At 51.6% G+C, this 22,785-nt stretch overlaps 11 protein-coding genes across 11 annotated transcripts; 6 read left to right on the top strand and 5 right to left on the bottom strand.

Annotated features, from left to right (window-relative positions):
• Window positions 1-35: 35 nt before the first annotated feature.
• Window positions 36-1,742, top strand: BDV17DRAFT_268781 (putative monooxygenase). The gene is made up of 3 exons (XM_073758502.1): window positions 36-189; window positions 260-460; window positions 521-1,742. The coding sequence occupies exons 1-3, from the start codon at window positions 150-152 to the stop codon at window positions 1,621-1,623; spliced, it is 1,344 nt and encodes a 447-aa protein (XP_073613702.1). The 5' UTR covers window positions 36-149; the 3' UTR covers window positions 1,624-1,742.
• BDV17DRAFT_268778 (acetamidase/formamidase family protein) lies at window positions 1,684-3,214 on the bottom strand (the record flags this gene model as incomplete). The annotated part of the gene is made up of 5 exons (XM_073758501.1): window positions 1,684-2,374; window positions 2,424-2,697; window positions 2,744-3,032; window positions 3,076-3,094; window positions 3,138-3,214. Coding segments are annotated over 5 exons (1,235 nt in total), but the record flags the coding sequence as incomplete, so codon positions are not given.
• On the bottom strand, window positions 3,215-4,957 carry usgS (transmembrane protein UsgS). Its single transcript, XM_073758500.1, has 6 exons — window positions 4,844-4,957; window positions 4,668-4,768; window positions 4,509-4,615; window positions 4,284-4,456; window positions 3,841-4,234; window positions 3,215-3,793 (listed from the first exon to the last, which is right to left on the bottom strand). The coding sequence occupies exons 2-6, from the start codon at window positions 4,723-4,725 to the stop codon at window positions 3,437-3,439; spliced, it is 1,089 nt and encodes a 362-aa protein (XP_073613700.1). The 5' UTR covers window positions 4,726-4,768; window positions 4,844-4,957; the 3' UTR covers window positions 3,215-3,436.
• On the top strand, window positions 4,946-7,283 carry BDV17DRAFT_268775 (uncharacterized protein). Its single transcript, XM_073758499.1, has one exon. It carries the CDS (start codon window positions 5,388-5,390, stop codon window positions 6,972-6,974), a length of 1,587 nt encoding a protein of 528 aa, XP_073613699.1. The 5' UTR covers window positions 4,946-5,387; the 3' UTR covers window positions 6,975-7,283.
• Window positions 7,281-7,940, bottom strand: BDV17DRAFT_268774 (signal recognition particle 14 kDa protein). The gene is made up of 2 exons (XM_073758498.1): window positions 7,865-7,940; window positions 7,281-7,811 (listed from the first exon to the last, which is right to left on the bottom strand). The coding sequence occupies exons 1-2, from the start codon at window positions 7,889-7,891 to the stop codon at window positions 7,413-7,415; spliced, it is 426 nt and encodes a 141-aa protein (XP_073613698.1). The 5' UTR covers window positions 7,892-7,940; the 3' UTR covers window positions 7,281-7,412.
• Window positions 7,941-8,108: 168 nt separating this feature from the next.
• BDV17DRAFT_299427 (uncharacterized protein) lies at window positions 8,109-10,859 on the top strand (the record flags this gene model as incomplete). The annotated part of the gene is made up of 2 exons (XM_073763875.1): window positions 8,109-9,441; window positions 9,493-10,859. The coding sequence occupies 2 exons, from the start codon at window positions 8,109-8,111 to the stop codon at window positions 10,710-10,712; spliced, it is 2,553 nt and encodes an 850-aa protein (XP_073613697.1). The 3' UTR covers window positions 10,713-10,859.
• Window positions 10,860-11,563: 704 nt separating this feature from the next.
• Window positions 11,564-14,429, top strand: BDV17DRAFT_268770 (putative MFS monosaccharide transporter). The gene is made up of 6 exons (XM_073758497.1): window positions 11,564-12,558; window positions 12,606-12,759; window positions 12,813-13,204; window positions 13,253-13,335; window positions 13,384-13,710; window positions 13,768-14,429. The coding sequence occupies exons 1-6, from the start codon at window positions 12,162-12,164 to the stop codon at window positions 14,071-14,073; spliced, it is 1,659 nt and encodes a 552-aa protein (XP_073613696.1). The 5' UTR covers window positions 11,564-12,161; the 3' UTR covers window positions 14,074-14,429.
• Window positions 14,430-14,609: 180 nt separating this feature from the next.
• BDV17DRAFT_293203 (translocon subunit SSS1) lies at window positions 14,610-14,949 on the top strand (the record flags this gene model as incomplete). Its single annotated transcript, XM_073762542.1, has 3 exons — window positions 14,610-14,694; window positions 14,764-14,850; window positions 14,909-14,949. 3 exons carry the CDS (start codon window positions 14,610-14,612, stop codon window positions 14,947-14,949), a joined length of 213 nt encoding a protein of 70 aa, XP_073613695.1.
• Window positions 14,950-16,100: 1,151 nt separating this feature from the next.
• Window positions 16,101-17,453, top strand: BDV17DRAFT_142484 (MGMT family protein). Its single transcript, XM_073754325.1, has one exon. The coding sequence runs from the start codon at window positions 16,405-16,407 to the stop codon at window positions 17,110-17,112; it is 708 nt and encodes a 235-aa protein (XP_073613694.1). The 5' UTR covers window positions 16,101-16,404; the 3' UTR covers window positions 17,113-17,453.
• Window positions 17,326-18,822, bottom strand: BDV17DRAFT_142516 (C2H2-type zinc finger protein). Its single transcript, XM_073754327.1, has 3 exons — window positions 18,391-18,822; window positions 17,868-18,334; window positions 17,326-17,789 (listed from the first exon to the last, which is right to left on the bottom strand). Exons 1-3 carry the CDS (start codon window positions 18,409-18,411, stop codon window positions 17,540-17,542), a joined length of 738 nt encoding a protein of 245 aa, XP_073613693.1. The 5' UTR covers window positions 18,412-18,822; the 3' UTR covers window positions 17,326-17,539.
• Window positions 18,823-20,096: 1,274 nt separating this feature from the next.
• On the bottom strand, window positions 20,097-22,784 carry BDV17DRAFT_268760 (Not1 N-terminal domain, CCR4-Not complex component-domain-containing protein). The gene is made up of 3 exons (XM_073758495.1): window positions 22,269-22,784; window positions 20,666-22,212; window positions 20,097-20,612 (listed from the first exon to the last, which is right to left on the bottom strand). The coding sequence occupies exons 1-3, from the start codon at window positions 22,521-22,523 to the stop codon at window positions 20,552-20,554; spliced, it is 1,863 nt and encodes a 620-aa protein (XP_073613692.1). The 5' UTR covers window positions 22,524-22,784; the 3' UTR covers window positions 20,097-20,551.
• Between the last annotated feature and the right edge of the window lies 1 nt (window position 22,785).

Genomic DNA, 22,785 nt, shown 5'->3' with positions numbered 1-22,785 from the left:
CCGTCTGGGGGGAATTGTGGGACGCGTGGGAAAGAGGAGAGCCCGGCTAAGGTTACTTCCGCCACATCACTATATTAAATATTGAATATTCGCCTTTGAGCCCTCAACACCCTCCAACCAACCAAACCCGAGAAGAAAGCAAAACGAAAATGGCCCCGCAAGACCTCAGAATCGCCATTCTCGGCGCTGGTATGTCTCGTCCCCATCTCGCTCCAGTGGACCATAATCCAATGTACAAGTGAAGACTAACTAAGACCAGGAATGGGCGGCCTCACGAGCGCCCTCGCCCTAGCCGAAAAGGGCTTCAAGTACATCCATGTCTACGAAACAGCCTCAGACCTTGGCTTCGTCGGGGCAGGCATCCAGCTCGCGCCGAATATGGCCCGGGTGCTGGACCATCTCGGCGTGTGGAAAGGGATTGAGGCTGAGGCTGTGAATATTGAGGAGACGAGTGTTAGAGGTTTGTTTGTCTCCCATCTATACCTCTTGGATCTGTAAATGTTAATGGGTTGGGCGGCAGTCGGTGCAACCGATACCGAACTAGCACATGTCGACCTCAAATACATCGAGTCGACATACGGCTACAAACACATGGTAGGACACAGATACAGCCTCGCAAACGGCCTGTACAAGGGATGTCAGCGACACTCTGACAAAATCGCCTTCCATTTCTCACACACCGTCTCGGACGTGCGCTCGTTCGGACCGAAACCCTCATTCACCGTTACGCCGCGGGATCCCAGTCTGCCCGCCTACGAAAGCTCCGCAGATATCCTCCTCGGCGCAGACGGAATCAAGTCTACAGTACGGGTTGCGATGCTCAGCGACCTCGGAATCTCCTCTGCCGTAAAAGACACAAACCAAGCAGCCTACCGCATAATGATAACAAAGTCCCAAGTCGAGTCCGATCCCACCGCCGACCCGGAACTCAAATCCCTAATAGCAAGCAACAAAGTCGTCCGCTGGATCGGCGAAAAGCGACACATAATCGCGTACCCGGTCTCCAACAACACAATCTACAACCTTTCCACGACGCAACCCGACACGAATTTCGCGGCCGCCACGAACGCAACGTATACGACTCGCGGATCGAAGAGCGCAATGCTCGGCGTCTTTGCGGACTTCTGCCCGCTTGTCCTGAAGATGCTGGATTATGTACCTGAGGGCGAAGTCTGTGAGTGGAAACTGCGCACGCATGAGCCGCTTCCGACTTGGGTGAATGGGTCTACGGCGCTGGTTGGTGATGCTTGTCATCCGACGCTGCCTCATTTGGCGCAGGGCGCGGCGCAGGCTATTGAGGATGGGGCTGTGTTGGCTGTTGTGCTGGCAAGGCTTCCGGATACGGATCCGGAGAGTATAACTAAGGCGCTGAAGGTGTATGAGAAGGTGCGCAAAGACCGCGCGTACGCCCTTGTTGAGCTTGCGGCTGCTAGTGGGAGGGCGTTACATCTGGGTGATGGAGCAGCGAAGGAGCAGCGCGATAAGCAGTTTGCGGCGCTGAAGGGGGGAAAGGGTCCCGTACCGGATAAGTGGGCGGATGCGGATGTGCAGAGGGAGATATACGGGTTTGATTGTGTGAAGGAGGCGGAGGAGAGATTTGAGGAGTATTTTGGGGCTGCGTAGGTTGCTCTGCTCTATGGTTTCTTGTCTAGGGTCCGTATAGACTGATTAAGACGAGTTAGGGCTGCTCGGGTGAGTAAGTTGGCATGATGGATATGATCTGTATATAAATTGGATAGAAGTGCATGAACTGTGTGAATTATCTGACGAACAAATTACTCAATGGTGCAGTTACGAATCAAGAAGCAAAAGCACAGCTTCCCATATCACGATTAACAACCCCCGCCTCAGGCCGAATATCAAAATCGAAGATATCCATCGGAACACCCAGTGTCGTACACGCATTCGGAATGTCAACTAGACCCGCAATATGCCCCTGCACCGGCGCACAGCTGAGCAGCAAATAAATCTGATAATCACTATACCCATACCTCCGCAGATACTCAATAACCCGGAGACAAGTCTGGCGGTACGCAATCGTCGCATCGAGGTAATGCTGTTTGCCTTTCTCGTCGACGGAGAAGCCCTCAAAGGTAAGGTAGCGGCCTGGGCCAAACTGAGGCTCGACAGGACCAGGGTGGAATATCGGAGACTTCATAGCCATCTTGGCCATGCCGCCCTTGATCACAGTGAACTTGAGGGTGATCACGCCTGCCATTTCAATCGCGCCACAGAAGGAGATCTCGCCGTCGCCTTGGGAAAAATGTAGATCGCCGACGGAGAATTTGGCGCCGGGGACATGGACCGGGAGGTAGACTTTTGACCCGCGCGAGAGGTTCTTGATATCGCAGTTGCCTCCGTGTTCAGGGCGGCCCTTATCTCGACTTAGTGGAAATTGTGCAGATACAGTAGGGACAACATACCGGAATAGTTCGCGCTCCCTCGCGTCCGATCTTTGCTGTGAGCTCTTCGTCTGCGCCACCGGCGTGGATATTACGTGGCTCTGGAGGCTTTGCAACATCACGGCCGGTAGTATTGGTTGCGATCAACTCGCCCTCACGCCGGTTCCATTCAGCTAGGACCTCGGCCGACGGAGCGCAGCCTAAGATACCGGGATGAATGAGGCCGGCAAAACGCACATGGGGAATGTGCCTGGAGGAGCAAAAGATGCCCTCAAAGTCCCAAATGGCTTTCGCACTGCCTGAGTCAGACAGAACTCTGACCTTGGAGGACTGAGACATACGCTTTGGGGTAGATCTCATCAAGAAAACCTCCGCCGTTCTCTGGCGTGAAGATACCGGTGAATCCCCAGGGCTGATCCTCAAAGGGCTGGACATCTTGAATCTCAACTAGGAGGACATCACCGGGCTCCGCTGTTTCGATGTCAAACGGGCCAGAGAGGTAGTGGATTTGTGTAAGGTCGACGTTCTTAATGTCGTCAGCACAGTCGTTGTTCTTGATCTGGCCTCCGGTCCAGTCTAGACATTCAATCTTGACGACCTCGTTGTTCGCAATGGTGCCGTAGCTGGGGACTTTGTCTATGAGTTATATCCCTCAAAATGTGAAGAAACATACCGTCCGGATGCCATCGGTTCTATAGAAGTTAGTATAGCCGTGCGACATAGAGACAGACATACATGAAGGCCCTTTTGTTTACGGGCAGGCTTGGTCAGGTCTACTTTGATAGCGGTCCGAATGCCTTTGGTGCCCATACTGATGAGTGGTGATAGGTTGCTGTAGGAGGGACAAAGGCAGGTGGCGAGGTTTAAGTAGATAGTGACCCCTCACCAAACGCACCTTCCCCTCACTCCGTACCAATCTGTATTACGCTTATCGTTCGCTATCTAGAGTCTTATCAGAAGCGGGATTTGATTTTGGAGTCAATGCCAAAACAGGCAGCTGGATTGGGAGCGGCCTATCAACGAGACTATCTAGTTCAGGTGAATTTTCGCCCGGGAGTTTCGGGCTTTGGTTTGTCCTCCTCGTGGGCATCCACATTGAGCTTATCAATCTTATCCAGAGACAACTGCAAGAAGTCGTGCTTGTTCTTCCACTCAACCTGCGTCTCTGCAAAACCTTCACTCTTAGCGGGACTGGGTGGGGGATCGGTGATTTTGGTGACAAGATATGCAGTGGAGGCCTCGGCTATGCCGTACATGAGGACTCCGAAGATGGGAATCTTCAGGACAAATGTGAACGCAAAAGCGAAGCCGAACAATACACCCTCGCGATCCTTGAACCACCGACGCTTCTGCTTAGATGTAAAATGTATACGGGCGAAATAGGGCTCGAGCTAATAGATCGTTAGTTGGATCTTCAGTGGATACGTGCGGCACATACCAATTCCCGCATCAGACTGCGAGAGGCAAAATAGCTATGCAGGAAAGTGACAAGATATTTTTTCGGGAGGGCAACGCCGGTGCCAAAGATCACGGCAGCTGGGGTGGTTCCAACTGCGTTGCGGAAGGTGTAGAATGAGGCCGCTGGCATAACAAAACGTCCCACAACAGGAACCAGGGACGCAAGGTAAATTCCTAGAAGCATACCGACTTTTCGTCCATATCTCTTCACGAACGCGAATAGTGCTTCGGGAATAGGCTTAGACTCCCCCTTCTGACCAGTGGTTGAATACTGAACTAGGTTTGGATAGAACATTGCACGCAAGTTCTCCGGGTTGTCGGTCTTGTGTTTCTGAACATAGGTAGTATCGACCCAGTTCAATGATTCCATGAAGCTAAACTGTCAGCACAAAGTTCCCAATCTACTTCTCATATAGCACTTACATCTCATCGAGAGTCGGAGTAATGTATCTCAGCAGGGTCATGAGAAGGAATGGAACCTGCAAGACGGACTTGTTCAAGAAGTCCAGACCATTCAGAAGAGAGTTATCCCAGGTAGCATCTTCCAAATTCACGATGAACGAGCTAAACCAGATGATCATCCTGACGGAGACGATCTGATAGACGTTAGGACCTCGCCGCCGTCGCAGATGGCAGGTAAGAACATACCGGAATCTGAATGACAAGTTGGATGAGAATGCCAACTCCGATCGCCAGAGCGGCCTGTCGAAAGTGATCATACTTGAACAGCCTTGGATTGATCAAGGCTCGAACAGCTGGCGAGAATGTCAGCGCTGCTTCAGTGATTGATTTGGGCACTTAACGTACTGCCGACCACCGTCAGCTGGGCGCCGCGGATCACAGCATTGGGCTCAAAGTTCGACATATCGACTGAACCAGATAGGTCACCAGGGGCAATTCAGCTTCAGCTAATGAGAGTTAGAAAGCGAAGAGGCTGAAAAGTTGAGCTGAAACTGCGATTCACGACTGCCTAAAGAGCTTACCTAAGCGTACGTCATTGCAAACAGAGTAACAAACAGTTAAGCTGACGATATCGCGCAGCTTCGTATCTGTATACGGGTATATGAGCAGAAACAAACAAAGAAGACAGTTTCTGCTGCTGAACGACAATGCTTGTATCCAACAAAGAGAATCTATTTAAGAAAAGAGAAACCGTACGTGAAGTATAAAATTGATAGACACCTGAGAACGCAGGCGCGATGCCCCACTGCGAATCCCCATCGCTGCACTCGCTGCAGAAAACTGCATTTTATTGGCGTCAAATGCAGCACTAAGGGGACTTATAGTATAACTCGATGATCTTCACAGATCATTTGGCACTTCGCTAGTCCATCCTTCGCATTCTTACCCTTGTCCAGTCCCTTGTCCATGACCTCGCGAACTCCTCCCACCATGGCCCTTCGTTCCTTACAATAGCCCCGTCATCCTTGCCCACCAGCTGATCGCCTCTCCTTCTTTCATCTTTCCTTCATCCACCTTACAATCTATGTTGTAACCTTCATTCCTTTCGACCCTACATGGAATAACATGTCTGAGACCTTCGATGCGCCCCCTCCTCGCCGGTCGTTCACCCTTCCTACGAAGCTGAACCGGGTTGTTCAGCGCAGCTCCGACGCGTTCAAGCCATCCGAGAATGACCTCTTCTACCATCCTTCCGCAAAGGTCGTCCACTTCTCCCCTAGATCTATAGCGCCGATTCCTTCCACTACCGCACCCTCCGATTTCGACTACCCCGTTGATACGATCGAGACTCTGCCATGGCGATCCCCCACTGAGCGGACGGTCGCGTTAGCGCCGCTAAGGTTGGAGAAGGTGATCGGGACGGTGTTCTTGAAATGCGGCAGTGTCGTCCATGCAATCTTGAAGAATTCACAATGCTGGTGCGTCGACAAAGAATCTACGTTTGTTTTACGGATCCGCCCCCTCACATACTATCGGATCGAACTACCGAATGAAACGGAGCGGGACAAAGAGCTTGTTACTCAGATGAAGGAGGCTCTACCGGCAATCCTCCGATATGAAATCACGCCCTGCCCATTCAAGCGCGGATTTACTGTTGAGATCCCGGAGGAGGCGAAGGTTCCTCGACGAAAGAAAGCATGGCGCCCGAAAGGACGAAGGGAGAGCGCCCCCATGCAGTCGACATACTATCGAGAGACCCTCATAAAAGAAGCTGCCACTCTGGACTCACTCAGCGCAGGCGAAGATACGGACGGCACTGCCACTGATGATGGTAGCTTCACGCCAAGGGGAAGCAGTACGACTCTGGGTTCGGTTCCAGACGATCACGAAATGTTGCCGGAACCCATCACTAAGCCAAGGTTCGCTGAGCTGCCGAGTCAGTCAGTGAGCGAGGTGCAAGAAGGTTTCCAGAACTTGGTGACAATGCTTGAAGATACGACCAGGTCACAGAAAGACCCAAAAATGTCGCTTTCTTCAAGTGTTGAATCTTTCCACTCATTCGACCATACGCCAGAGCCATATCTGACGCCTCCATCCCCCCCATCACTAGACAATAAACAGCAGATGCAGTACGACCGCTGCGAGACGCCCGAACCACTAGATGGAGAGAAGTTCTTGTGGGAAGATACTCCGACGCCACAATGTCCTACAGAGAGCACAGACCGTGTGTTTGCACGTACACAAAGCTTGTCTCCGGAACAGGCTTTCAGGCTTCCCCGGACACCGGGTTCTTTTTCAAGCGTTAATAGCGCAAAGTCCACGGAATCCAACCCGAACCTAACTAGCATGAGTATTGAATTCCGCCGCCGCTCAAAGGCATCCACCGAGCGGGACTTATCCCCAATGCCCGCGGCCTCGACGCTGATCCTCGCCAACCCTGAGAAACAAGATACGGCCACGCTGATGCAGAATGTCGCCGCGATGGTCTTGGTTCCTCCAATCCAGTTGCTGATAGTCTTGATTCACATTGCCGCACGGATTGTCATCGGACCAGGGCCTGACTCGCCTACTGGGGGCTTCCAGCGGAAACTCGAACGCCAGGCCTCTCATCCGCATGAGGCTGTCGATGACTACGATCTTCCACTTGCGCCAGATACCTCTAGGAAGCCATCTTTTTCAGACCAAGGTCACTTGGGATCTGGGTCAGGTTAGAGCTCGCTTCTCTACCAACATTTGTCTGCCTTTCTTCTTATGGATTTACACCATTCATTCTACATTTCTTTCCTCATGATAATGCCTCGATATGAACCTTTTGTTTGCATACTTGTCTTGTATACCCTGCATACTGCGCTGCGTCTCTTTTCCGTTTCTTGCCTGTACTATACATTTTGTGTAATCTAGCATCTGGATAATACTTCGACTCTTGATGACCAACTATCGGCCTTTGTGCGTACAGCTTACTCTATTCTACTTGATCAACGTCCTCCACGGACTCGGCAGACCGTTACAAGTCTATAATCAACTCAGTGTATCAGATCTTGAAACCGGTATATCATATCTACTACATAGAAGCCAAAATAAAGATCACAAATCCCAAACGCCACAAATGCAATCCCCACTGCAACAATTCTCCAAGCTAAGCATAATCAATCAAGCCTTCCCAACCTTCCCCGCACCCCCCTTGGCCTTCGCCTTCTTCAGCTTCCGATCCCGCTTCTTCAAGCCCGTCATCCCCGCCTTACAAACCTCCGCATACCGAGTATAGAACGCCTCTAGGTCTTCCAGAGCAACAACCGTCGAGATCTTGACTTTCGTTTCTTTTTTATTGGACTTGTCTTTGTTTTTGAAGTCGTGGGTCTTTGGGTTCGGCGCGTTCGTGTCTCCGTCTGTTGCGCGGATGAGAATTGAGGGGCGTGATTCGGATTGGGTATCGCTGGGATTTGCGTCGGTGGCGGTGTTGGTGTTCAGCAGGGGTTTTTGCGTGAGGTACACCGAGCCCCGGGCTTTTTGGGATGTGTTTGTTAGGAGGGTTGTGAGGGAGGTAAAGAACTACATGGCTTTGTTAGCATTGAATGACACTGGATATGTTTGCTGCGACTTACCTCCTCATGACCAATAGGCGCCGGCATCTTGGAGGTATTGGTCTATGCTGTTGACGTCGTTGTTCTGGAAGTCAACCGATGCGATATCATGCGGCGACGACTCTCACTACTGTGGGGGAATCTCCGGCGTCAATCGACTCACCGCCCTCCGCTCCGCCATGAATCTCCCGCCATATTTGACATTTTTTATAGCGCCCCATCTTTTTTCTGCACATCGATCGCTCAACAAGAAGTCACAAATACAATGCCTCGTCCTAGGCATAATACGACCTCGCTACCCCGAGGCCTGCGTCAAGAGCTCGGAATTAGAGACCGTTTCGGCGAGCAAAAGAATAAGCGCGAGCAAGCTTCGCGCAAAGATCGTCGGCGAGACGAGCGGGCGGGGAACAAGCGTGGGACAGGGCTGGCTCGTGGGCGCAGTCGCAAATACGACGATGATGAAGATGGTTTTGATGGGTTTGATGAGGAGGGCGAATCTGGCGACGATGAGGCGGATGTCATGGCTAAGTTGAAAGCTGCGAAGCAGAAGAAGACGGAAAAGACTACGACTACGACTTCGACTTCGAAGAAGGCTAAACCCGTGCGCGACGAGGACAACGATGAGGGAGAGAAGAAGAGCACTAGTGGTTCGCGAAAAAACGTATCGAAGGCTGTTCAAGATAAATTGGAGCAAGACGATGCCGAAATTGCTGCGCTAGAGAAGAAGCTTGGGTTGAAGAAGGGTAAAACCTCAAAAGCCTTTGCGGAAGATGGATTGGACGATTTGCTAGGCGACCTGGACGATGGGTCTGCGGATGAGAATAGGAAACGCAAGCGGGAGGAGGACGAATGGCTACTCAATAAGCGGAGAAAAGCGCAGGGTCTGCCTGTTGAGGAAGCTGAAGAGTCTGATAGTGAGGAAATGAGCGATGAGGATTTGGCAGAATTCGATGACGACGATGACGAGGATGTGGACGGGCTGGAGGATGACGAGGAGGACGAGGAAAGCGAAGAAGAACAGCCCGCGCCGAAGAAGAAAGAAAATCCATACGTTGCGCCTGTTCCAACGAAGCCCGAGAGCCACCCGGGCAAATACATCCCTCCATCACTACGAGCCGCATCAAATTCCGAATCCGAGTCTCTTACAAGACTGAGGAGACAAGCGCAGGGTCAATTGAACAAGCTGTCAGAGGCGAACCTCGTCTCTATCCTGGCTGAATTTGAGAAGCTTTATCGGGAATACCCGCGACAGAACGTGACATCCACGCTGATAACTTTACTCTTCGGCCTCATCTGCGAGAGATCGGCTCTCAACGATACCTTTATTATCCTGCATGCGGGTTTCATTGCGGCTGTATACAAGGTTATGGGCATGGACTTTGGTGCCGAGATTGTGCAGAAGATTGTGGAAACGTTCGATGCTGGTGGAGACGAACGGGGCAAATTCGAGGGCAAGGAGATGATTAACATGATTTCCCTTCTCTCTCAGCTGTATAACTTCCACGTTGTTTCAAGCACCTTGGTTTTCGACTACATCCGGCTGTTCTTGCAGGACATCAACGAGGATAACACTGAGCTGCTCCTTAAAGTCATTCGAAGTACGGACCCCTCCGTTCAACTGATCAGACCAATTTGGCTAACATCTCTAGATTCCGGTCCCCAACTCCGACAAGACGATCCATCATCCTTGAAAGACATCGTCCTCCTTATTCAACCAGCCGTCGCAAAAGCCGGCGAAGTCTCGTTCTCCGTCCGAACGAAATTCATGATCGACACCATAACTGACCTGAAAAACAACCGCCTCAAATCAGCCGCCAACTCCACCGTCGCTTCAGAACACATCACCAAGATGCGCAAGATCCTCGGCTCCCTCAACAACTCGCGCGTCATCCGGGCCTCAGAACCCATCAGCATCTCACGCAACGACATCCACAACTCCTCAAAGAAGGGCAAGTGGTGGCTTGTCGGCGCCAGCTGGAAAGAAGATCCCCTTGAATCAGCCCGCCAGGAACTTTCTGGCTTTCCGCTCGACAATAATCAAACAACCGCCGCAATTGTAGCAGACGACGACAGCGACGCCGAACCAGATTACGCCTCCCTCGCCAAAGCCCATCGCATGAATACCGACGTGCGCCGCTCCATCTTCGTCGCCATCATGTCCGCAACAGATTACCAAGACGCACACGTCCGCCTCCTCAAACTCCGCCTCAAGCGCGCGCAGGAGTTCGAGATCCCCCGTGTTCTCACTCACTGCGCCATGGAAGAAGACGCGCACAACCCGTACTACACGCTCATTGCGCGGCGGCTGTGCGGCGAACTCGGCCGGCGTATCAAAGTCTCGTTCATGTTCACGCTGTGGAATGTGTTCAAGCGTATGGGCGAAACTGGAGATCTCGAGGACGACGAGGAGGACGGGAACATGCAAGGCGAGGACGAGGAGAACCCGCTGTCCATGAAGGCGATTGTGAACCTCGCCAAGATGTACGCGTCGCTTATTGCGGATGGCACGCTTACGCTTGGTATTCTGAAGACGCTTAACTTTGCATACCTCCAGCCAAAGACCAAGACGTTCGTTGAACTCCTCATGATCAGCATCATTCAGCAGTCCCAGAAACAAAAAAAGAAGAAGTCCAAGAAGTCCAAGTCCGAAGAAGAGCCGGCTCTCGATGAAACACCACTCGTAGATATCTTCATGCGCGCCCGGGATACGCCGCAGATCGTCAAGGGGTGTATATACTTCCTCAGGAAGGTTGTTGCGAAGACGGATATTGTTGCTTCGGAGAAGGAAACGGTTATGGTGAAATGGGGCGTTCGGGTTGCAGTTGACGCCCTGAAGGTAGTGGAGGCAGAGGAGGGAGGTGGTATGTGATTCTGCTCAACTCGATGTATTCATTTGCTTTTCACATTCCTATTCGGCTTATAGCATGGCGTTGGGTTGCATTGGGTACGGGATCACCCATATAGGGTTGAGAAAAGTCGCATTGTATATATATTGATTGATAGAGCTACCACGGAGTAGGTATGCATTCATATCTTCTATTTTGACACGCAAACTGAAAAGGCGCAAGAGACTGGATTCCCTCTTGGTGATATCGCGATTAACGAAGGAGACATAAATGGGAAGGTCGATCGATTGTACAACGTCATATCTCGATGATGTTGAAGCACTGACCTACAGACTCGAGAGCGGACTCAATGGAGAAGAGTTTCGGTCCGGCTAATTGAGGCCAAACGAAACGGGAAAGTGCGATGCTACGGGGCCCCGAGTTGCCATTGGGATCCGGGGAAGGTGCTACCCCAGAACATGAGATGCCTTCTGTTTTACAGCGTGGAAATCCCTCGTCAAGACTGCAACAAATACCCACGGTAAACCTAGAGTGACTGAATCAAAATGACTTCAGACGCATACCGAAATCCCGAATGTGATTCGAGATGGCCGGGGTTTAACCGAACTCGCCGCCTCTGTCGATGCCGAGAAGGATCAAGCTTGTCTCTGCCAAGTTCCAAGCGACCTTGGGACATTGGCATATTATAGTATAAGCTTTGAACCAAAGTGCACTGTACTCTGCACAGAATATTCTGTATCTTCTGCTGGCTTTTATTGTTCATGGCGCACTCTCTGTTACACTCCTGATCAAAAGGGAAAGTCGGAGATGTTCCGTGGGTGCTCCCTGGATGGGCAACTGCAACCCCCAGTCTCCCCACAGAACCCCATCATGCGCTCTCCATGCTTCACGACTCGAGTTTGCAATTACCCGTTTCTGCGCAATCGCCAATCAGGCTTCACAGACTATTAACCGAACACTTCGGCCATGTCCTCCACGGGCATCATGCTGGATGGGCCGTCTCAGGTCCCAGTCGAGCCGTCCGGACTGCCGACTATGGGCTCATTCTCGGGCTCGTGCGGCGGCAAATCCCGCTCTTTTCCTCCAACTTCTCCAGGTCGTCGCGGGCTGTGACCGACTGTGGGGTTGGTTTAGTCCTCTCATGCCTTTTGTGGTGGAGAACAAAGGCCTTGATTGACATCCCCGGTCTCTTTCATCGTCAGTTTTCGACAGGAATGCAACCTCATTTGCCTGGACCAGTTCCATGATGGTATGGACCCCTCTCCGAGAACCCCGGCCCTGATTTTGTCAGGCTGTTCCTGTCAAAGTCAGTCGTCATGCTGTCCCTGCCTCCTGAGCCAGCATAAATGGTCGTGTAACCCCACGTCGGCTCTCCAACCCCGCGTGTGCTCCCCAGTTTCTTTCTTTACGGTGGCCGTGGCCCAAACCTGCTCCATAGCCCATAGCTTGTGTTCCCATCAGCAACCGCAGCAATGAGTGACAAGATATCCTCGTGGAATGTCGTCCACAAGTTTGAGAAGCGCAGCCTTCTCATCGCCATAAACTGCGTTGCTGCATTGTCGATCCTTTTCTTTGGATACGATCAGGGTATGATGGCTGGAGTCAACAACTCCAAGGACTATATCGATCTCATGGGCTTCGGCTATACTGAGATGAAGGACGGCCAGCACTCGCCTGTCGTCACTGACAGCTTGCTTCAAGGCGGTATTGTCAGTGTTTATTATCTGGGTACACTCTTCGGTGCTCTACTTGGTGGTTGGACCGGTGACAAGGTTGGAAGAATCAAGACAATTGCATCCGGCGCCATTTGGGCCATGTTCGGAGCCGCTCTGCAATGCTCGGCTCAGAATCACAATTGGATGATCTGCGGTAAGCTTTGCAAGAATCGCCATCCTCGCTTTAGCTGACTGAACCAGCACGCTTCATTAATGGAATCGGAACCGGGATTCTGAACGCCATTGTTCCCGTTTGGGCGACGGAAACCGCAGAGCACACGAGCCGTGGTCAGTTTATTGCCATTGAGTTCACTTTGAACATTTTCGGCGTTGTTCTCGCATACTGGCTTGAGTTGTAAGTGGCTAGCCGACAAATTTGAGATGTCTCTTTTGCTAATACTTGTACAGCGGCTTGTCTTTCATTGATAACGGTGCATCTGCCTTTCGCTGGCGTTTCCCGATCGCTTTCCAAATCATATTCCTGATCATTCTCTTCGCTGCCGTTTGGTTCTTCCCCGAATCCCCACGTTGGTTGGTCAAGGTTGGACGGGAAGAGGAGGCTCGCTATATCTTGGGTAGACTGCGCGGGAGCAGCGACGAGGATGGCGTTCGAGCGGAAGCGGAGTTCCGGGACATCCTAGCTGTCGCGGAGACAGAAAGGTCTATGGGTCATAGCACGTCTTATCTTGCGATGCTCTTCGGTTACAAGACTGGAAAGCTGCATCTTGGCCGCCGTGTGCAGCTTGTGGTCTGGCTGCAGATCATGCAGGAATGGGTTGGTATCGCTGGAGTCACAGTTTGCAAGTCAACTGCACTGTAAAGCCGGTTTCCAAGCTAATGCTTACCAGATGCGCCGACTATTTTCAGTATCGCGGGTTTTGACACAATGAAGAGCCAGTGGATCAGCGGTCTGAACAATGTCTTCTACATGGTATGTCCTCAGACCATGGTCGCTACTTAACTCGTGCTGACAAATTAGTTTGCAACTGTTGTTTGCGTGTTCACTTTGGACCGAATCGGCCGCCGATGGACCCTATATTGGGGTGCGACAGGCCAGGGCATTGCTATGTTCCTTGCTGGAGGCTTTGCCCGCCTTTCAATCGATGCACGCGACGCAGGAAATATTTCCCGCGCTGATTCATTTGGTGCCGCTGCGGCCTCAATGGTCTTCATCTTCACCGCGATCTTCGGCGCTACTTGGCTCACAACACCATGGGTCTACCCTGCCGAGATCTACCCACTGGCTGTCCGTGCCAAGGGAAACGCTTTCGGCGTAGTAGGATGGAGCATTGGAAACGGATGGCTAGTGAGTCTACTCAATCTCAGAGATATAACCTTCAAGAAGTATTAACCACTGCGACAGACCCTTCTCTGCCCCGTGATGTTCGAAGCCATCAATGAAAAGACCCTCTACGTCTTCGCCGCCAGCAATGTGATTGCCATTCCCATGGTCTGGGCATTTTACCCAGAGAGTAACCAGCGAACACTCGAAGATATGGACCTACTTTTTGCCGCTGATACACCGTGGGTGTGGGATGCAGAGAAAACATTCGCCCGCCTCAAGGCCGAGAACCCGGGCTATGTTGAGACTGTTTCGCGGAAGAACAGCATCCTAGACGAAGAGGCCGCCAAGTCGGTGACCCTAGAGCAGCGCGAGAATGCTGCATGATGGCTATGCCACCGCCTTCTCTAATGATCATATGACGAAGTAAATAAAGTGTAGATACCCACATCGGGATACCATAGCGAAGGTGTCCTCCTTTCAATCTATATGCTTGGCACCATTATGTCGCGTGACGTCTTTCTCTAATCATTAACGAGACTGTGTGCCTCGTATCTACATAAGGTCAAGGCCAAAACAATATAATCCGAGCCAATGACATCACAAAAGGAAAGTCGCAGAGACGTGCAACTCCGAGGAGGCTCATGCGGGGAAAACCGGATAAAACCCCCGCATCTCCGATAAATCGTGGCTAGTGCAAGGTCACCAGCCACAACGCCACACACAGTCACTGCTACGTGGCGGACTCGGCCCCTGATTAATCCGGACCGGCTTCACAGCTCCAATTCACCAAAAGCACAGCTGGCATTATATTAGCCATCGCAGCCTATCGCCCTCTCGACTTTCAAATCTCAAATTCGCCATTCCTTTCTCCTTCCGAAAATTCTCTGCCCTCAACTGAGTTGATTTGAAGTCTAGTCGCCATGTCCGACCAAGTCCAGGAATTGCTTAACATCCCTCAGGAGTTCCTCCGCGATGGGATGCAGTTCGTTAACCGCAGTCAGAAGCGTACGTTCCATATCACTTTCTCTTTACCTTTTTATGTCTGCTATGGAGAATAAAACTAAAGTCGTCCAGCCGATAAGCGCGAGTTCATCAAGATCAGCCAGGCCGTCGGCATGGGATTCCTGATCATGGGGTTCATTGGGTACTTTGTTAAGCTGAGTATGTTGCGTTCCCCTTTTCCTCTAGGCTATGGTCGCGTGCTAACTGTCTTCGTTAGTCCATATTCCCGTGAACAACGTCCTTGTCGGCGGCGCTTAATTTTGCGCTTCGAAATCGAGACCGCCATTGCCGATGATCGACGGGGTTGGAACGAAAACGGTCAACCCGAAGCGAAATCGTATCATTATCAATCGGATTCCGTTAGCTTAACCGGTCAATTCAATTCGGCTCGGCTCGTTACAGCTTAGAAAAGAAGGAGAGAAGAGAGGCAAAGCAGGAGAAAGAAAGGGAGAGGGGATGAAACGTATACCCACATCGCATCACATCACATCTATCTACCAGGGAACGTGCATATACAATGACAGTGACAGTCGACTACTGAGTTTGAGAGATCGGCTCGGCTCGGCTGTCTTGTCCTGTTTGGAACGAGATCTGCGGCATGGCATCGCAATGCATACTACCACTTGCTTGAATCAGGGCGGCGTTATATGTCTTTTTGTAACAAATACTACAGTGCTGAATAGCTTACTTCGGTTTTGTCCTTAATATATCATATCCACTTCCCGAGTCATGACCTACAGGCTATGAGCGGGATTCGAACCTGACGTTGCTCTTGTTCCTGAACCCATGCTCTTTTTGGTTAACTGACCACGTCCACAAGAGCTAGAGCTGCACAGTGCAGGTGCACACCTGGCACCTGGCACCAAGGCTCTAGCTCTAGCACCTCAAGGCCTGGCCTTTCCGTAGTCTCTGCCACTGTGCGCACAAAAGCAGACAGCAGGCAAGTACGATAATGTACATACTGAGAGCGCAACATTTTCCTAAAAAAGGCACTCGGCCCGTGACTCCGGGGCACTCGATCAGCGCCAGAAATCGCTCAATAAACGGCGCAAACTGATTCGCCAATTCGAGAACAACCCTGTGGACTTCATCGATGAAAATCATCGGCAATCTTTCATCGCTCCTTCCCAGCCTCGTTCTCCTCTTTATCCCTCATGCATACTTTGTGTACCTGAAACCTTCCAAGTTCCTTCTGCCATGCTTCCATGATCCTGGCCAGGAACACCGAACAACTCACACTCACCAGCGCCACTAATCAAACTGCACCGCACCACACCACGCCACCACCTCACCTACTCCTACCAAGCTAGCCCAGACTCCAACAACAAAGAAACAACCCTGTCAGACTGCCAGTGGTTGGACGGTCAGACCCTCAGCCCCGTCAAAAGCAGAAAGGGACTAGAAGGCCGCCCGAAGCGCTAGAACACTGCCTTTGTCTTCCACTGCACCCTGCCCCACCACCTGCCTTCAAGTTCCAGTGTCTGCCCACCAGTGACCACTGACCAGCGCCCACGGTCCTCGTCAGCAGCGAATTGAGGACTGCCAAGCCTTTCGTTGCAATCCTGCTGTGTCTCTGCCCTGCCAACTTTGAATTGCCCAGTCACAATTAGGCTGAGACGGCGTCGGTCCAGCACCTGAAACTGCATCTGCAATCTGCACGCTGCACGTTGATGACAGCAGATACTTAGCAGCACTGTAACAAGACAAGACGAAATGCCAGCCCAGGTTCCTGAACCAGACCTTGGCCATAGTTTTGGCCCCCACCCCTCTGATCACGGCGTCGAAGATCATCCCGACTCGGCTTCTGGACACTCCCCACAGCAACTCCACAAGGAACCGGATCATGACCTCACAAATCCTGCCGATACAACGTCGGGGTTCTCGTCGCAGTCGCAAGATCCACACCACGCGCAAGCAGTATCTGCACAGGAACAAACAATGAAAATGGAACCGAAAATTAAAATGCCGACCCAGAATAACAAACTCCACCTGAAAGAAAAAGAAACCTCAAGTGAAAGCGAACTCAAGTTGAAACTCACAAAGAAAATCAAATCCCACCCTACCCTAACCCCCCTCCGCAAAAGAACCTACATTACGCTCCTCTCCGTCCCACCAGGACAGTGGACGACGTACGCGGCCCTCGCCAAACATCTGGGCTCGAGCGCGCGCGCAGTCGGGACCGCAATGCGTCTTAATCCTTTCGCACCAGGGGTCCCGTGTCATCGGGTTCTTGGGGCTGATGGGGGACTGGGCGGGTTTATGGGGAGTAGACCTTTGAAGTCGGGGTCCATGGAGGGGAAGGGGAAGTGTGGCCTCGCAGGGAATTTGGGGAGGAAGAGGGCCATGCTTGAAGGGGAGGGGTTAACCTTTGATGAGAGGGGACGGGCGAGGGGGAGGGTTTTTGTTGATTTTCCTGAATAACTTCTTGTTGGTATGTGTGTGTTGTTGACAATAAATAATAAATGTAATGCTGGTATCCCCAGGACCAACGCCAACCGTCTATAGTGTATGGCATGACAGACATGACAAGTGAAGCAAGCAAGCAACGACAAAGACAAAGCAAGATAAGAAAGTAGTAGTAGTAAACGAACAGAAACAGAAGAAGAGAAAAGAGTCTCGCGATCATCGTCTCGTAACGCCGTTCGTCCGTCCGTCTGTCTGTCCAGCCCGGTCCAGTCCAATCACAGTCGCATTAGTCGTGAACCATGAAGAAATCGAAAGTAAAAGAAAAGAAGTGGTATCAAACAAACAGCCTCCTCTCTAAAGAAAAGAAGCAAAGAAAGGGAAAAAAAAATAATAATCAAACAGTGACCACCAGGAAATAATCGTATCCCAATAGAAAGATCGTCTAGAACGAACCCGCCGAAACCTTAACCCTCTTCGTCGCCCTCCTCTTCGGCACATCCATATGATGATAAGACCTCAGGTGTTCAACGAGGTGATCGCGGCGCGGAAACCCATTGCTGTCCTTGCGCGAGCAATCAGGCACGGGACAGTTCTGGAAGACTGGGTAGTGCACTGTTGTCTGGTGCCGCTTGAGGTCTGCGGGGCGCGTGAATGCTTTTCCGCAGTCGGTGCAGGGATAGGGTTTTGCGGGTCTGTATCATGAAGAAAGAGAAGAGGTTAGGATGGGTTGGTCGGGAGGGGGATGGTAAGGGAAGATGGTGGGAGCGTACTTGGTTGGCTCATGGTGGAGACCGTCGAGAGGGGGGAAGATGGATTGCTCTGGTGGCATGGAGGTATGCGACCAGGTTGAAGCTGAGGATGAGGTCGGGTTTGAAGAGGGGAACGAGGTCGGTGCTTGGGCGTGGTGGGCGTCCATGATAGCTGGAGCGGCAGGGAAAGCATCAGGTGTGTATACGAATGTCGGGTTGAATTCGTAGTAGATGTCGCTGGACATGGGAGACGCCTCAAAAGGCAAAGGCGAGGCCGAGGGTGGGTGGGAGAGAGGAAAGTCGGCGACGCTGCCGGGCCCTGTGCTCGTGCCGCTGCTGCTCGGGTTGCCGTGCATGAAGTACATGTCTAGGAAGCTCATGTTGGAGTCGTCGCTGACGGCGGAGTAGGACGAGTTGGAGGAGTAGGAGGAGTAGGCGGAGAATGAGGAGGGAGAGTGCTCCATTGGAGGGCAGGCAATGGGTTGAGTCTGGCACGGTCAGCTTGCTTGCTGTGTAGTATGAGTGAAAGGTAAGAGGGAGGTACCATTGTGGGCTGAAAGGGCATCTTGAAGGTATCTTCATGCAATGACCAGACTGGGGGAAGCTACGTAGGAATGAACCTGGGGAATGGAAGCATGGGGGACGGTGAGTGTGAAGGTAAAAACAGGCAGGTGACCGGGTGCAGGAAGGCCTTTTATAAGAGAATCAAGGGAAGCAGAGGAGCGCATCGACGGGTTTCGCACATGCATTAGTCTCTTAGACCCAGCACCCAGGCGACTAGCGTGTGGCCGTCAGGACTGCGATACGAACACATCCATCAGGTGGTCGCAGGGCCAAAAACGACCAAAATGAAAAAGGCCGGCTCTGGAAATGATGGCCATGCATGCTGCCCTCACAGCCACGGCATGGAGCCAGTGTCATTGGCAGTCTTCCATGAGCCAGTGACGTGATCCCTGCTAGCGCGCAGTAGTGCTGACGCTAGAACCGCTAGAAAAAGGATCGAAGACTAACAGAAGATTGGAAGACTTCGGCCAGCCTTCTAGTGCTCTTCTAGCGTCCTTCGAGGCGTCTTTGTTGCCTGCCACTGGCCAAGGGACCAGCCAGGATTCCCACACGGGCCGGGGACTGGCAACACACTCATTGTCACTGGCTGCTGCAATGGAACAGGTGTCCTCACTCCAGAGTTGACGTCGTCATAGCGATCCCCCACACGATAGCAGGGACACGATGTCTCCATTCAGTGATCTGGAGGAGAGTTTGCCAGTCTGCCTCTTGTCTCTGCCCTGCACCCGGGCAGAACCAGTAAGGCTGTGCTGCGGATAGACACTCACACCAAAGTCAAAAGAAGCCAAAGTCAGAACTCAGACGATCATGGCAAGAGGAACAGGATGCGGCTCGTTGATAGCGCCAATCATCTTGGCCAAGGTCAAGGTCGAGTCAAGTGTCAAGTGTCCAGAGTTGACGGGAGCGTTTCAAGGGCGCAGGGTGAACGTGCGGGATCGTCATTTGCTGAAGACAATCGGAGGGCCCCGATCATGCCCAAAGTACGAGTCATTCGTACATTTGCCGGAGAATATTGTATTAACAGGGCATGCTATACACTCTGCCTGTGTATGAACTGTCCTGCCATCCGCATCGGCACGATTTCCGCTCCCGGCGGGGCGCGAATCACTCCAGCCTGTGGTAACTAGTACTATTACTAGCAAGTCTAGCGAGTAGCGACAGCCTTGTCGACAACCGTCGTCATAACCCAGAAGCGATGAAATAATAATAATTGAGTTAATCTATCTGTGAGTGGTAAAGGTATCGAGGCTGACAAGGCAGAACTTGCTCCGCGCAGATACTCTCTCTGTTCAGGCAGTCTCCAGCCATCTTCACGGTCAGATTGAATGTTGATCGTATCGCTTCTAGCGCTTCGAGTTACCAAAGTGATCCTGCGCTAAGTAAAAATCCCTCATCAAGTTCTGCAATGAGGCAACAATGGTCGATCTTCCTAATCCTATACAGATTCACCAGTGTTCCAGGTAGACAGATGCGCCGATTACTCCATAGATAGATACCTATTTTTATCTCTGTTATTCTTGTTCTTGTTTGAAGGGGGAGAGTTCTTTTGTTTCTTGGTTCTTTATGTGCTTCATGTTATTCTCCGATTTTGATTTATTTTGTTAATTCATTATTCAAGGTGGTTGGTTCTTTATTGCCGATCGAACCCTTCACAGCCCCATCAAAGCCTCCACCGTTCGCAGAATAGACTGTGCTGTGCTACATCACCCTACTCTTTTACTTTACAAAGTACGGTACACTCTAGCTGCCAAAGTACTGTCAGTCTGTCATCGTCAAGGTATGTCTGTCTCTATTTCAATCGGTTAACCAAGCAGCAGCTCAAGACATGGCTGCATGTCCATCAGCCGCCACTAAAGAACAGCGTTGAACTCCTGTCCTGCAGAACCCTTTCATAACACCTGTTCCTGGACCCATCCATGAGATACATACATTACTAGAAAGAAAGAAAGTCAAAACTCCGTCTCACTTGCATGCCCTGACCAGCAATCATAGACCCTACCCTTTCTCCTGCCATGCAAGAAAGAAAAGACTCAAATCTAGCTGACCCGACAGGTGACCATGAAGCCTAACAGCAACCCGAAAAAGGAAAGGAAAGGTGAAGAAGCCCGGGGGAAGTGGGGGCACGAAAGTACAAAGCTCGATTAGAGTTCGTCTTCCAGGTACTTGTAGACAAACTTGAAGTCCGCCTTGCGCCGATTCATCCTGCAGCCTGAGTTAGTACTAAAGAAAGCTAGGCAGCGAATCAGACAACTTACCAGGTGCTTTCATAGTCGAAGAACCGATACGTGCCCTGTTCGAATTCCTCAGTGATCGTCTTGGGTTCCTCGTGTCGCTGGAACCAGGTCTGGTATTGTTTGTGGAATCGCCAGCTCTGGTTCTTGAGCGCCTTTGCCGACAAGTACTGCGGGTAACTACCCTGTCTGTAATAGAACAGATAGAACAAGGTATCTGTATCAATGCGACCAGTCTCATAAAGTCGAGGGTCATCCAGAATGGCCAACGGTTCCTGCGGGTAGTAGAGTGGCGTATTGTATGGGTTCTGTGGCTTGTAGTGACGAGGCTTCTCCGAGTCTGCGGGTTCGGGGCAATTGGTAGCAGATGCAGCAAGAAGGCGCTGCACTGACGGTGGCTGGCTCGAGGGGTTGGCCGACGCGCGATTTTTGGTCACTTCAAACGAGTGAATCAAATCCTGCAGGCCAGGAGGTAGGTGGTAAATAGACTCTTCTCCATCCTCTTTCTCTTTACCAGGCTCTCCGTTGGTGGCAGCTTGTGACTTCGTAGCGGCGGTTTCTGCCTTGTCCATCGCCGGTGTGGTGGGAACCGTATTTGATGCGCTGACGGCAGCAGGAACCCTGGGACTGAAAGTAGGCGTTCGTGATCGGCCTTCCTCTGCTACTATAGCAGCTGCAGGTGTGGCTTTCGGTACAGGCTGTGCTAGTGTGACAGAAGGTGAGGCGGTAGAGGAAGCTTTGGAAACGGGCACTGCAGCAGAGAAGGCGGGGCTGGCTCCTGGTGGAGGCGGTAGAGGGGCGATCCCAACACCATTCTTGTCGCTTGCAGCAGCAGCTGCTGCTGCAGACGCATATTTGAGTGTCTCACCGGGCAAACGGGTAGGCGGGGGTGCAGGCTTCATGCCGGATGTCGCGCTGCTTGAGGTGGACGACTGTAGTGTTGCCAGAACTGGAAGCGGGGATTTCATCTGAGCAGAAGGTCTGCGATGACTCGTAGCACTGACATTGGCACTGGCATCAGCTTTGGGTTTAGGCTTCGACTCGACTTCTTCCTCCTGCATTGATTGTGCGTCTTGCGACGACACCCGGTCGTTGTCACCGCCTAATCCAAACTGTGCTTCGGCCTCGTCGCCCATGTTCAAGTCGTCGTACAGCGTCTCATCCTCCCCAGAGTAGTCAACGTCGGCACCGGATTCCACGTAGTATTTAATGCTCTCCTTGAGGTCTAGCACCGGGCCAACTTCAATGTTGCCATTTTGGAGTGACCGTAGCAACAATTCCAGTTTACTTACGTGCCACTTATGACGCTCGAGAAAGTGCGAAAGCTCTCCCAGACGATTCGTCTTTGTGACATCCTTCTTTCCTTTCTTCATTGACATTTGAAGTGACTCCTCCTCTGCCTCGAATGCCTCAATTCGTTGTTGCAACTCGTCGACCATGTTGGCTAGGAAATCACAGGTCTCAACTTTCTCTTTATCTTTCGGATCGAGCCGTGAAGCGGCGGAGAGGCCCTCTTTGGAATATGCTTTCGTCTTCATCTCCTTCTCGACGGCCTTGAACTGTTCCATGCACTGTACATCCATCAGCATCTTCCAAAAACCGTCCATCAAGCTCCTAGCTCCCTCACTGTTTCAATGGCCCTGCGCTGCTCGAGCAGCGGTCCCTTGTCCTTGACCTCATTGCCGGAAGCCCATGATTTGATCTGATCACGATATCGTTGGAGCTTCTTGATCTCTCGTTTTAGGTTCTCCTCAAGTTTGTCACGTTGTGTGGGATTCGTCGCGATACGGATCTTCTCGTATATTCCTTCGAATGTCTGGATACCTTCCGCGACCTTCTTGAAGGTCTTGTCGATCTCCTGTTGCGTCTTTCGGGACGTCATCGCTGCGGTCTGTTGTTCATGCGAACGAAAGTGCCAAGAGACGAAATTCCGCTGCTGTCGCTGGACGACAGATCGAACGTGGGTTTCGAGGGGAGGTGGGAGGTGGGGGGTGGTAGGTTGAATAGGAAAGAAAAGAGAGGTCGCCCAGCAACTTTTCCAAGCAGGTGTGTTAATGTGAAAGTGATAAAAAGACTCTACAGCTATGTGAATGTTCTACTACTCTTTCCGGTGGCCACGAAGCTGGGGATGGGCCAAGACAGGA

The sequence above is a fragment of the Aspergillus undulatus genome, assembly GCF_047715775.1.
Source record: "Aspergillus undulatus strain CBS 261.88 unplaced genomic scaffold BDV17scaffold_39, whole genome shotgun sequence".
Classification (NCBI taxonomy): Eukaryota; Fungi; Ascomycota; class Eurotiomycetes; order Eurotiales; family Aspergillaceae; genus Aspergillus; species Aspergillus undulatus.
Note: the sequence above shows the minus strand (reverse complement) of the source record. Positions and strands in the feature narration are given on the sequence as shown.

Excerpts from the sequence above, each read along its gene's own strand:
- BDV17DRAFT_268775 (XM_073758499.1), top strand. The coding sequence starts at position 5,388 with ATGTCTGAGACCTTCGATGCGCCCCCTCCTCGCCGGTCGTTCACCCTT.
- BDV17DRAFT_268770 (XM_073758497.1), top strand. The coding sequence starts at position 12,162 with ATGAGTGACAAGATATCCTCGTGGAATGTCGTCCACAAGTTTGAGAAG. Across the intron at positions 13,336-13,383 it reads TGAACAATGTCTTCTACATG|TTTGCAACTGTTGTTTGCGT; the intron begins GTATGTCCTCAG and ends CTGACAAATTAG. Across the intron at positions 13,711-13,767 it reads GCATTGGAAACGGATGGCTA|ACCCTTCTCTGCCCCGTGAT; the intron begins GTGAGTCTACTC and ends CCACTGCGACAG.
- BDV17DRAFT_268774 (XM_073758498.1), bottom strand. The coding sequence starts at position 7,891 with ATGCCGGCGCCTATTGGTCATGAGGAG. Across the intron at positions 7,812-7,864 it reads CGCCTATTGGTCATGAGGAG|TTCTTTACCTCCCTCACAAC; the intron begins GTAAGTCGCAGC and ends AAAGCCATGTAG.
- BDV17DRAFT_142484 (XM_073754325.1), top strand. The coding sequence starts at position 16,405 with ATGCCAGCCCAGGTTCCTGAACCAGACCTTGGCCATAGTTTTGGCCCC.
- BDV17DRAFT_268781 (XM_073758502.1), top strand. The coding sequence starts at position 150 with ATGGCCCCGCAAGACCTCAGAATCGCCATTCTCGGCGCTG. Across the intron at positions 190-259 it reads AATCGCCATTCTCGGCGCTG|GAATGGGCGGCCTCACGAGC; the intron begins GTATGTCTCGTC and ends AACTAAGACCAG. Across the intron at positions 461-520 it reads TGAGGAGACGAGTGTTAGAG|TCGGTGCAACCGATACCGAA; the intron begins GTTTGTTTGTCT and ends GTTGGGCGGCAG.
- BDV17DRAFT_142516 (XM_073754327.1), bottom strand. The coding sequence starts at position 18,411 with ATGCCCTTTCAGCCCACAATG. Across the intron at positions 18,335-18,390 it reads TGCCCTTTCAGCCCACAATG|ACTCAACCCATTGCCTGCCC; the intron begins GTACCTCCCTCT and ends TGACCGTGCCAG. Across the intron at positions 17,790-17,867 it reads CTCCACCATGAGCCAACCAA|ACCCGCAAAACCCTATCCCT; the intron begins GTACGCTCCCAC and ends TTCATGATACAG.
- BDV17DRAFT_268760 (XM_073758495.1), bottom strand. The coding sequence starts at position 22,523 with ATGACGTCCCGAAAGACGCAACAGGAGATCGACAAGACCTTCAAGAAG. Across the intron at positions 22,213-22,268 it reads AGCGCAGGGCCATTGAAACA|TGCATGGAACAGTTCAAGGC; the intron begins GTGAGGGAGCTA and ends ATGGATGTACAG. Across the intron at positions 20,613-20,665 it reads TTCGACTATGAAAGCACCTG|GATGAATCGGCGCAAGGCGG; the intron begins GTAAGTTGTCTG and ends CTCAGGCTGCAG.
- usgS (XM_073758500.1), bottom strand. The coding sequence starts at position 4,725 with ATGTCGAACTTTGAGCCCAATGCTGTGATCCGCGGCGCCCAGCTGACG. Across the intron at positions 4,616-4,667 it reads CCAGCTGACGGTGGTCGGCA|CTGTTCGAGCCTTGATCAAT; the intron begins GTACGTTAAGTG and ends CATTCTCGCCAG. Across the intron at positions 4,457-4,508 it reads AACTTGTCATTCAGATTCCG|ATCGTCTCCGTCAGGATGAT; the intron begins GTATGTTCTTAC and ends AACGTCTATCAG.